We start from the raw sequence: 12,498 nt of genomic DNA on the forward strand, positions 1-12,498 counted from the left end.
AAATCCAAACCCTCCAGTCAGCTGGCCATTCTGTAGCTTGGAATTACACTTTATTAGTCAACATCATCATCATCATCAATGTTTATTCCAGTTTATTCAGTATTTTATGAAAGCCATACAAACAGTTTCACAGAATGGCATGTATATATTAAATATCTGTGTCATTTAGTTTATAATATATTCTAGGAGGGGGCTGTTCTTCTCAAATAGCTGTATGATCAAAACAAAAAAACTTCAGGTCAACAGTATAAGACAACAGACTAAGCACAATTTTCCAAGGCTTATTAATTGAGTATTGAAGATTTAAAATTCTATATGGGATAAGTCAGCTATTACTGACATGTGAATGAAATAATTATAACTATGTTTGCCTGCATACTTCACTCAGTTTTAGGCTGAAACTTATTCACTTGAAGGTATAAAAGCATCCAAATTTACTGCAAATGTTTTCTCCAAGCCCCAAATGGTATCTGAACAAGAAAGAATAGTTCAATTAACTGAGCACAGTAAAGTTATCAGCAAAGACTGCTTTCAAAAGCCTCTTTAAAATTGAACTGCTTTTTCACACATAACATGTGAAAGCTTCACTGCTGATGTTAGTGTTTTTGTATGAATAGTATTAATCATCCATAAACACAAGCCTTTGCTCACACAGGTTTAAATATGCCACACTTAGGACATCCCTAATGCTTTGACCATTGCTATTTCTAGCTCCAGTGATTTTAAGAAAACAAGGATTTTTTAATGCAAAAATTGTTTTTCATCGCCAGGCACAAAATGGATTCTTTACCTTATGTAAAACTAGGGAAAATTTCTATTATTGAGTCAGGCCAAAATTTCCAACTCCATATAAAATTTAAGCTTCCAACTCTGTATTGGGCATCCACATTGTAATGACCTTTCCAAAGACACTGGGATTATGTAGCTCCTTTTCATTTCAGGGGACTTTTACTGTTGACACTGAAAAAATATTCAGAAGACAAGCAGGATTTTAAATCATATTGAAATGATTAGTTTCAGGCACTTACAATTCAGCAGTTTTTGTTTTTAAATACATAGCCTGATTTCCCATACAAAAGTAGCAGTTTGAAAACATCCACGTTTAGATACCACACTTTAAACATTTGCACATCTACATTCAGCCTACATTTGCATGAATATGTCAAAACGTTTTTTTTAATTTCTCCTCACACTTTAGGAGAAACATTCAAGAACTGACAGATTTGTGGAAAAAAACCCTCAAGTTGGCCATTAGCAAGAAGTCAATGATTTACATATAATTATCTAGACATCCACAACAGAGCAATCAGCCAAATAAATGGAACGCTAATGTGACAGCTGAATTCTGATCTCCACATCTTCCTTAATATAATTTTAAAAATAACAGCAACAATGGGAAACCAGCCTTGATACAAGGCGACTTAGAACCTAAATTCACCAAATTTAATCATCTGTAAGAAGGATTCCAGTAAATCATTAATCACAAAACATCAAAATGATTTTTAATGAAAAACACCTCAAGCCTCCAAAACTATAGACCTTGCCTGCAGAATAGGAAAAATACTTCATTGCTTTTCATTTCACCAGAAAAGGTAAGATCTGCACTGAATCAGCATATCAGATAATGCTCAGAGAGAAATGCTGCTTTTTGAGGGTCCATGTACTCTCAGGGAGCACTTGAAAGGTTTGTTCTCTCAGATATTCAAGGCCACAAACTTTCATCATTCCTTGCTTCCACATGAATCAGACCTTTTTTTTTTACATTATCTGTTTTCCTCATCAACAAAAATATTTAAAATATGTAACTCCTATTAAATTTAATGATTAACTGGATTTTTGTAACCTTCCTGCATGTTGACTCCTACAATTTTACCCAAACCTTGAGGGAACCAAACAAAAAAAAACACAGTTCTGCTCTTAGTACTTAGATAAACAAGCACAGAACATCAGGAAATGTTTTCTATGCATACCCAGCCAGGAATGGAAATTGGAGTCAGATCATGGTTCCATGAGATAATTGCCACAAGCAGATGCTAAAATGCCCTCAGTTAAAACCACCAAACTGAGCAAGTTAGAACAAGATGTCTCAACTATGAAAACCACTGAGCATATGCTAAGCCCTTGAAGCTGCTATGCCTGTTGCACGCAAGAGGAAGAGCAGGCAACCAGTTTAGGCAGCTTTCTATCCAGGCTTAGCACTAATTTCGCAAGGAGTGTTTTATAAGATGGAATTTTTATCGCACTTCACGTAGGTGCACTAGAACATAGCAGGACAGGCGCCAGGCAGGCCAGACCTCCTGAGATGTGTGGCAGCTGTTTGAAGCACATTTTCTTGATGGAAAACACTGAAGTGAGATTGGATTACTCAGGACTCAGCATCCCCATATAAATTTGAGATTTACCTTTTTGTGAGGGGGACACTTGGCAGCTGCGTTCTGACGTTCCTCCTTCTCAGTTTCCAAAATGGAAGCTGGCAGTTGTGCCCTTAGCGACAAATACTGCTGTGCTGTCACTATTATCCCAGCTATGTTCCTTACGGAAGTTTCCAGTTGAACACACAGCTGAGTCTCCTGACGTGTGCAGATGTACAGCAAAAACACCAGGAGATAGATGCCATTTTTTTGGACACACAGACTCACAGTGCAGGTTAATAACTGGTGTAATACAGACTGCCCCATCAGCCAGCCTGTCACTGTTTTTAGAGATTTCAAGGCTCTGGGGCTTTTTTCATCTCACTATAACCCTTATTAACAAGCTTTTGATATGCTATTATTGTTAAATTAACCAACTTTGTCCAAAAGCAGCGTTTCACTGCTTCATATTTTTCAAATTTTTTTTTTACTCACTGAAACACAAAATTATCATGCATTGTATTTTTTTTAAATGGCCAGGTTATTTTTCAGGTTTTTTTTACCCTCACAAATATATATTACCTTGCACAAAATCCAATAATGAATAAAAACAAAAGACAACTTCAGAACTATAGTAATTTTTGTCTCTTTTCTCCTTTGGTGAATTATGAATAATTCTAGATACAAAATATGGGAAAAAAAGAGGCTACTTGGTGTTGTGATATATATATGGAACACACTTGTTGATCTCAACTTGTAGTATCTCCCTTTAATACTCTCCAATACAGGAAAAGTTACCAGAATTAAAAACAAACAAATAACACCCCTGAAAAAAAAAAAAAAACAACCAAAAAAAACCCCAAAAAAAAACCCAAACAAAACAAAAAAAAACCACAACAAAAAAGAGTGAATACATGACCTATAAATAATGAAATTGTACTTTTAAAACTGTTTGTCTCTCTTTTATGAAAAAAAAGGAATGGAAAAGAGTCTCAGAGTATTGCATATGCAGCAAGTAGAGTCCTGATTAATGCAGTTTTTCTCCCAATATTCACTGAAGGTTCTTGGTGGCTGCTCTGCAAAATTTGGGTCATGTTAGACTGGGATTAGCAATTACAGTGACACCTCTTTGGCATCTAGCTCCTAACAGGTCTTCTCATAACCTGCTTCTGATGACCCCTGTGTAACAGTGACATGCCATGCAACTCTAAATAAGATCAAAAATAATCTAAAAGGCATCTTCTGTAAAACAAAGATTTCAGTTTTCAAATATGGTTTTGATTATGTAGCAATCTTAGGGAGAAACACTGCATGCCTTTCATAGGCTCTTTAAAAAGTGGAGGAAAAGGGAACACCAAGGTTGCATTTGTTCAATCCCATGATTCCAATTTTCATTTTTATATTGAAGAGTACTTTCACCACAGAGACATGACAATTTAGAAAACAGAAAGCACCAGATATTTTCAGTGCAAATACCTTATATCTCATCTCTGACATATAACTCAGTGATGTACCCAACATTGTCTGAGGCTGTGTATCGGCAATCTTCCTTGACATGGAAGATGCAGAGAAGATGGATGTGACACAACATTGGGATAATGAGCCTCCAGAAAGCCAAATAAATGTGCAAGCATGGAAATAGGCAACTCAAGCTGAATGCTGTTAGCACATCTTGTAAGAGCTGATCACAGAAGCCACTGCAAGGAAGCAACTCTCAGTGAAACAGAGTTGAAATAACATAACAATCACACCTCAAAGCAGCTGATCTACATCAAGTTGTGCTACGATGCGATGACACTCAAATTCAGCTGATGAACTCAAGAATAGAGGCATCCATACATATTGAATCACTTAAGAATATAACATGCTAATAAAACATTTTGAGACCTTCACTATTTTTTTCCTAAGATCAGTTGCAGAAAATACACAAATGGGTCCTAGTGAAGAGTCAGAAAATCTTTGTCGATCAGACCACTAAAATATTACACTCTATATATGCATAAGTTGCTTCTGGAGGAACACTCATTAATACAATCATATCAACCTTAAATATCTGTGTACAGACAGAAATTTCAAATAGACTGAAATGGCAAATTAAACACACACACATAGGCATGAAAAAGCCTAGAACAGCAGGATGTTTTGAGTACCCCCTACATTCCCCAAATACCAGAAATCTGCACTAAATACAGTGTTTTGTCTTTTGGGGGAATGCTGCTTTCATATCTATTGTGTCAGTAAATAATTGTAAAGCTATGTCTCTCTACTTCCAGATAGATTCCTGCTGTGCACTCTCTCTTGCATTATATAACCTGCAGAGTGCAGATCAAGGACACGACTGATGATCCTTCTGTAATTAGAGTTCCCTAATGATGCCAACATGGGTTCTAGAACAATGACCAAGCTACAAAGTACCTTGCTGTCTTCTGAGCCCTTATAATCTCTTATGCAGGCAGCAATCACAAGCCACTAGAGAGAAAGAAAGAATATAATTTATTTGTACTTTTATTAAGAAACTCAAAGATATTACTCTGTTCATTTCAAATTGGTGATATCTACAGTCTTCCTTATATATCATACACATTCTTGTAGAAGTATAGAAGTTCCCCAAAGAATATATTTTAACAAAGTCCAAAGAAAGTTCATTACTGCTTCACTGCATTCTTATCATTAAAAGAGGAAACAATGGATTTCAGAGATCTCTGTATTTATGAAGCTTGTGTTTGTTTGCATGGTAGTTGACTTGCACAGTTCATTTATAGCAATCAATCAGTGGCAAAGCCAATGCAAAGTGAACCACTCTTGAATACAGATTATGTAGAATATTAATTCAGTAATAATTGAGTTCTTGGAGGCTCACAGGTGAAGAGGCTAATGTATTATACATCTCACATTATGCTGTGAGAGGTTAGAGGACTTTGAAGCCTTGTAAGACCAAAACCATTAACAGTGCATTGTCAAGAGGGAAAACCCCCCCCCTGAATTTCCAAGACACACAAAATTAAGATCAACTTGGACAAATGTGGGGGAAAAGTGGAAACCTTACAAAGTACAGCCACTCTTTGGAAGAAAACAATCAATACCTGCACTGTTTAAACTTTTCTAAAAGTCACAAAAGTATCATCAGTGTAATACTGCAGCCCACAGGTAATTAATATGCACTGAAACGTTTTCTTCTTTTAGAGATAAAGGTAACCAAAGAGGTGGTTTCATCTATGAATACTATTTCAAGAAACTGTTCTCAGACAACTTTTAAAAACCCCAAACCAATGACAAATCCACAGATCCAAACCACCAAACCACCACCCTCTTCCACAGGGAACAAGCCGGGATGTCCTACCCAGCTTCACGCTGCTGCTCCAGAAGGATAAGTTCTGTGGGTCTTACATTAATCTGTCAGCCCTATGCAGATGGCACAGCCTGTGGTGGGGGATCTCAAGTGGCCCCAAATCCCTGTGTGCTACCACCCCCTGAATGCCACCTAAGGAGATGCAATCTGATTTATGATTAAATTCTGAAAATATAACTTGGTTTAACCATTCCTACATGTACCCCAACACCTGAAAGTCACCATTTCTGGGCAATGAAAGGCTTTAGATAGAGTTGTCACAACTACGACTAGGGCATGGTCTGAGCTGTTTGTGAAATCCCAAGTTTATTTACTTCCATTACAAAAGAAGAGTGGACCCCAAGTGAAGAATGATCCCAGATCATCCATGGATACTGTAACCAGCTACAGCTTGTATTTCTGATGCTGGACTCCAGTCCTTTGTCAGTATCTCACATGTTAAGGCTGCAAATTCTCCCATTTTTCTTTCCTTCTGTTCCCCCCCTCCCGCCCCCGCCCCACAAGGTGGTGATCCAAGAAATCCCTTGGGTAACTGAGGCACGTATTTTGTGGCAAGGTACAAATTTGTTTTTAAGGGAGAAGGTACAAATTTGTTTTTAAGGGAGAAGTCCAGGAAGAACAGTACTTAAAACTCCCTTCTCTTCTACCTCAGAGACCATGGACTTAGCAAAAACTACTCCTAGAGCAGAACACCACCCAAAACACAGCTGCCACCCTATAATTTCCCAACAACACATTGAGTAAGATACTTCATGCAGTGTATTTAAACACACCTCTCTGCCCAGGGCTCAGGAGAGTTGGCCTAATATAGCAAGTTCCACATAGATTTTTTGTTTGAAAACATTATAAAGTACAAAAGGCAGCTGACTGACCATCTGGGCTCCACAAAGGATACAGTATGTATCTTTAGAGAACATAACTTTATTTAATAGAAGTTTTTTGCTCCAATATACAAAATAAGGGACTGCAATCCCAATTGACATTTACATAGTTACACAGCAAATAAATTCCACCATTTACAACAACTGACAACTTTCCCACACTCCTCACTGTATTACAGTCAAGAAAAAATCCTATAATGTTTTACATACCAATCAGTTATATTTCATATTTCTGTCTCTTTTAATTCTGTTTTAAATTGCAGTTTCTGACATCAGTTTAATTAAGAACTTACAATTATTTCAGCTGCACTAAAAGAAAAATGAAATATATAATTTGGAATACTATCTCAAAACCCCTATACAAAATAAAAGTCAGTATCTTATAAAAATACATAGCAGGAGTAAAACCAGTGAAACAACAAAAATGTTTTGAATTTCGTTAAAGTATAAAACATTTATCAACTAGCCTCAGCTTTCAACTGCATTAAACAAAAGAAAAAAAAAGAAAGAAAAAAAAGAAGAAAAAAGGAAAAAAAAGACCAAACAAATTAGCAAAAAGTAATGTGACAGTTCTTTAGCAATACTGTACCTTTAGTATGCAAAGGACTTCATCCTTCTAACATGCACCATTATTCAACTGATTTACCTCTTAAACCCTTTTTCTATTGAAAGCCAAAAATAGATGTTAACATTATTTGAATCCTTTCAGAAAAATCCAATCATATTTTTCTGCACCTCCCACAATATTTAGGCTTTACTTTACAATGCTGGTAGTTTAATCATGATACATAATCTTCTATAAAAGAATTCTAGCCAAACCAAGGCATTAGAAACTCTGCATCTTACAAAAGTAATTTGTTATAGTATGACAGTTGCTAAATAGCCCAATTCATTTAGTGACCCTGTTAAAGATTTGTTCAACTGAGTGAATAGGTGAAGTCATTTCCTGAGCTAAAAGATACAGGTAAGTAGTCAGTTATAGCAGCAGACAGGAGACATTCTTTTTAAAAGTTGTAACAGTATCAATAAAATAACCTTAGAAAATTACAGTAATGTAAAAATCACTAGCTGACAAGGGAGTGACAAGGACATCCAAGACCTGATTGCCATATTCTGGAATGCACATTCAATGACCTTCCAGAAATTACATTCAGCTACTGTCAGACAATGTACTCCTAAGTGAAGAATGTCAAATAATTCACATTTTTTTACAGATCAGGTGTTTTGTCAAGATTTAATTCTTAATGCTGTTTCATAAGCCTAAAGCAAGGTAAACTGCTTAGTTTCAAAAATTTCCACTATACAGGACTTTAATATTATTACTTTCACAGGAATGTGGTATATTCAGTCTCATGAAATTCCAAACCTATTTCTTCTTATTACTCAGACTTAATTTAATGCTTAACAGAAGTTGATCTGCTTTTAGGAGAGGAAATATAATTCTTAAAATTACTGACTTAGATCCAAATCATTCTAATTTGCCTAGAGTATGAACCATTAACAAATCATCAAAGAACTACAAAGACTGGTATACCACCACTACACCAACATTTTCTTATAATTTATGTCTTCTACATAACAGTTTGATCACTTTTTTCACCCATTAATGGGAAGAGTCTCTTCTGATTTAATTAAATAAAGTACCTGAGTTAGATACCAGTTCCTCCAGAAGGAAATCTCTCTTCTGTGTTATAAATTCTTTTCAGGTGTCGCTTTTGTAATTTTTATTGTCTCTCCTTTAATATTTAAACATAATTAGTTTAAATTCAAATGAATATATAAAATTTCCAATACTTGTTAGAATAAAGGACAATACACAAGATCCTAAGTTACAATAATTTATAAATAAAAATAAACTATTACAAACCAAATCTTTCCCCATACGGAGATTAAAAGCCATAACCTTGACTGATTGTTCCCGATCACACATTATAAATAATGTAAGCTTCTCCAGAGAAGCAAAGCATCCTTGCCTCCCTGACACCAGTTTACACCTTCAGTTAAACCACTTCCATCAAGAAGGCAATTGAGTTGGGCCCAGACATAACTTCCTGCTTACACATTAACCCTCCAAACCTCATTCTTTCCAACTTAAGCACAAGAAACTCATTACACAGGGAATCCTTTACCTTTTATACACAAAGTCTGTATAAAATACAGATTTCAAATGCTCCTAACTGCACCAATCTGGCAGCACAGTGAGAACCTGATTCAAAGGCCACTGAAGCCCATGGAAGGCTTCCATGGGCTTTGAACTAGGACCACAGAGATGGTATTCCCCGAAGGAAAGCTCCTGCAAGAGTGGCTGGTATCTCTCTTTTTGCTTTTATGGGATGCAGTGGAGATGTGTAGTCAGCATGATACCTGAGCAAATAAAATGAAAATGATCCAAAAGTTTTAAGAACCCCGAACTCTTTTCTTAGTTGTGTGCAAACTGTGCTATTGCCCCTAGAGCTCCCTGCTTTCCTTCTCTTCAGTGCTTGCTCCATTCCAGGAAAGAGAAGATGTGAGACACAAAAATCTCTCTTCACTACAGCTCCCCCTCAGTCCCGAGACTGATAGAAGAGGATGTAACCAGACTCAGAGTTCTTTGAGATGTCTGATGTCAACCCGTAGAATTCTTCAATAGCTTGTGCATCAATTTTCTGGATGTAAAAACACAAAAAATTGAAGTAGGAATGTCTTGCATAATATTCACAAAAAATTAGGTTCCACTCTAAAATTATTGTCAAACCAAATTAATTTTCACATAATTACATAAAACAATAACATCCAAATAATTCTTAAACTTGTCATGTCTCAGCTTCCCCTCAGCTATCAACTCCACAGAGGGTAGCAGCTACGTATGTTTTATATATAAATTTTCAAGTGTTGTTGTAAGTATTGCATTAAGTCCCTAAGTATTGTAAGCTAAAACCCAATTTATCTATATCATTACTTGTTTTCTTTCCACAGAATAGTTTATTAAACAATGGTGAAATTCAGGGGTCATAAACAAAGGAGTTTCTTTTAAGTACAAAAGCCTAAATGGAATTCAAAGTATTGTACAGTCAAATTGTAAGGCACAGCTCTGCACACACAATTATTGCTCATTTAGACTGGCGTTGAAGCCTCTTTTCATCAGCACCCCAGTCATTCTACTTTAGATAATCAGATCCACAAGGGGGGTGCATGTGCTGTGGTTGGGCTTACCTCAACAATATCATCATCAAAAAGCAACCAAAAATCATGACTCTTCACTATTGCAATATAATGTCCTCTGTTAGGGCCACTGTAAAATAAAATCAGGAAAGAACATAAACCATAACACACATATATGTGGAGTTGCATTCCCTTTAATTATTTTTCTTGTAGAAAAGCAATACTTAACCGTAATTAAAATGGCTACCACTATGATTTCTATTTGGATGTGTCTTGTCTTTTTTTTTTACTCTCTACTTACATCATCGTCATAATATGGTCTTACTTATTATGCTAAATAAAGGATTACAATTTCAAATAAGGAATGAGCAGCACAGGCACTGAAAATATAAATGAAATCTTAAACAGAGACAGAGAAGTGAAATCAATAAAGCATTCTGATATTTCATAGAGACAGAGCAGATCCCAAACTATTTCTGATCTTCAGAAAGAAAAAAAGGCTGTAGAGCTGCTGCTAATCCTCAGTCTCTTTATATGGTCCACTGTAAACAGAAAGTGAATTAAATGGGCAGCTTAGGAGTCTCAACAAACTCAGCAATGAGAAGGGTTCCCAATTAAAATTGTTACAATGGTTAGCCTCTTCAGTTATGGCAGACAAGAAATTTCTCCACGACTACGCCAGAAAAAACAACCCACCAATACTTAAGGAGTGTCTTACTTCTCATCAGGTTTCAAGTAAGAAAAGGGTACAATTTCTGAAACAGCTGAACCTTACAACTGAAAGTGTACAACTGAGTTAAAGCAGTTCTGGAACTGCTGAACTGGCCAGCAGCCCTCCCATGGTTTTTGTGCCCAGATCAGGGAGGGAAGGTTGCCATCCCTGAGGGAGATGTCTGTGCACCAGATCACCAACACCATGAAAACAGCATGGGCATCTCCTTCCTGCCCACGGCTCCGAGAATGGCAACGTCCCCAAGAAGGCAGAAGTGGTCAGAAGGGCCAGAAAGAATTTACCTTATAGTCCAGAACAATACTGTCCCAGAAAACTACGGCACAAAGGCTTATTTTCCAAAATTGTCCAATTTGAGACCTATTTATCTTAACTGTACTCTTTAGTCATTGTAAGAACACTGAATAACTGGAGCAAATTGCCCAAACAGAAAGCAAATTAGGATTCCTAGTTATGAAACTGTGATCAGTGCAACCTAATCTAATGTCAAAGTTACCCTGCTTTGAGTTTTAGTATTTGACCTCACAACATAAATTATTCTGTGATTCTAGATGTCAAATTGTGATTTTCAGCTTTTCATAATAATAAGCAGTTTGTAGAACAACCTGGTTTTAAGCCTTGAAGCCACAAGAACATTTGTTGAATATAGCAAAATCAAATACAAATCTAACAGTCCTATTTTGAAAGCAATGAAACAAAGTAATCAACAAAACTCATAATATATGGATATATTTCAGAAAATGTTGCTCAAGCCTTAAGAAAAAAAAAACCACACACTGTAGAGGAAATGCTTTGTAAATTAATCTTTCTATAATGCTTTCCTTCCTAAGAAAGCTTTTTTCCTTAGAAAACATTTTTAAATAATATTATATGATAATGTGCATTTTGTGTTGGGTTACTTTTAAACACAGTTAAGTTCATATAAAGATCTGTAATGTGAAATACAGTTACCATGTTTCACAATGATCTCTCGAACAACACAGCCAATAATTTCTGTCAGGACTGGCAGCTTTTCCCCACAATACTTTTTTTTCCTAAAAAAGTTTCTTTTTAAGAGGTCTTTAAATGCTATTGATTTATATGATAGTGGGTGCTTTGTGTTGTTCTTTTAAGCACAGTTATGTTTATAAAAAAATGCCTTGTTTAAAGCAGAGTTATTACCTTCCACAATGGACTACCACAGCAACAAGGTCATACATTCTGTCAGGATTGGTGGCATCTCCTGAGGTGTTAAATAAACGAAGCTCTAAAGGAAAAACTACTCTATAAGAGAGTTTTGTGTATCGATGCAGCTGATCCATGTACTTAAATCTCTTCAAATGGAGAGCTAGAATCATAGGCAGCTTTTTTACTTTCATCCTGAAAAAAAGAACAAACCCAAAAACACAGCAGTATTTCCAATATTCATCCTAAACATTCAGTCAGTATCAACAAACAAGAAACTTTTACTGAAGTCTTTAAAAACCTTTGCAAGTATTAAAAGAAATCAAAATAATCAGTTGTTTAAAAGCATATTGTGTTGCTAAACTAAAGGAAGATTTTAACTGAAAGAGAGAACTGAAAATCTATTTAAAACAGTAAGATATAGTATATAAAAACAGCCGTGATGAGCTCACATAATAATTTAGACATAAAGATCATATAGCACAGAATTCAGTTTTTAAGTATATCTACCCATAGCTTTCCAGAGTTCCAAAAGCAAAACCTAGATCCCACTTGATGTACAGTGCAGGTATTGCAACAGAGCTGTTTCAGAGGTCCTGTTCCAGCTAAATTTCCCAGTAAACCAGCCAAGTCAAACAAGCTCTTTAAAATAAGCTTTGTTACACCACTTTGTCACATAAATATTACTCCAAGCTTTCCTAGCCATTCATTTAAAATTTCCAAGGGACACAAATAGCCCACTGTTATGCACCTACCTCCTGCTATCCAAACAAGATAAGGCTGAGCTCTGGCACAAAAATTTCGTACAAATGTTGCATCAATATACAGCAGTCAAAGCCAGAAAGTGACCTAGTTCTACTGAGGGCTCAATAGCTCCTTTCC

At 36.0% G+C, this 12,498-nt stretch overlaps 1 protein-coding gene across 1 annotated transcript in view; it reads right to left on the reverse strand.

Moving 5' to 3' along the window:
* Positions 1 to 6,601: 6,601 nt before the first annotated feature.
* USP12 (ubiquitin specific peptidase 12) overlaps positions 6,602 to 12,498 on the reverse strand; it is a 32,813-nt gene continuing 26,916 nt past the window's right edge. Inside the window, exons 7-9 of the mRNA XM_053971348.1 lie at positions 11,614 to 11,811; positions 9,774 to 9,852; positions 6,602 to 9,226 (exon numbers count right to left, since the gene is read on the reverse strand). Of these exons, the coding sequence (XP_053827323.1) occupies positions 9,125 to 9,226; positions 9,774 to 9,852; positions 11,614 to 11,811 (379 nt within the window). The 3' untranslated portion in view covers positions 6,602 to 9,124. The remainder of the gene's footprint in view (positions 9,227 to 9,773; positions 9,853 to 11,613; positions 11,812 to 12,498) is intronic.

Source organism: Vidua macroura, chromosome 2 (assembly GCF_024509145.1).
Source record: "Vidua macroura isolate BioBank_ID:100142 chromosome 2, ASM2450914v1, whole genome shotgun sequence".
Taxonomy (NCBI): domain Eukaryota; kingdom Metazoa; phylum Chordata; class Aves; order Passeriformes; family Viduidae; genus Vidua; species Vidua macroura.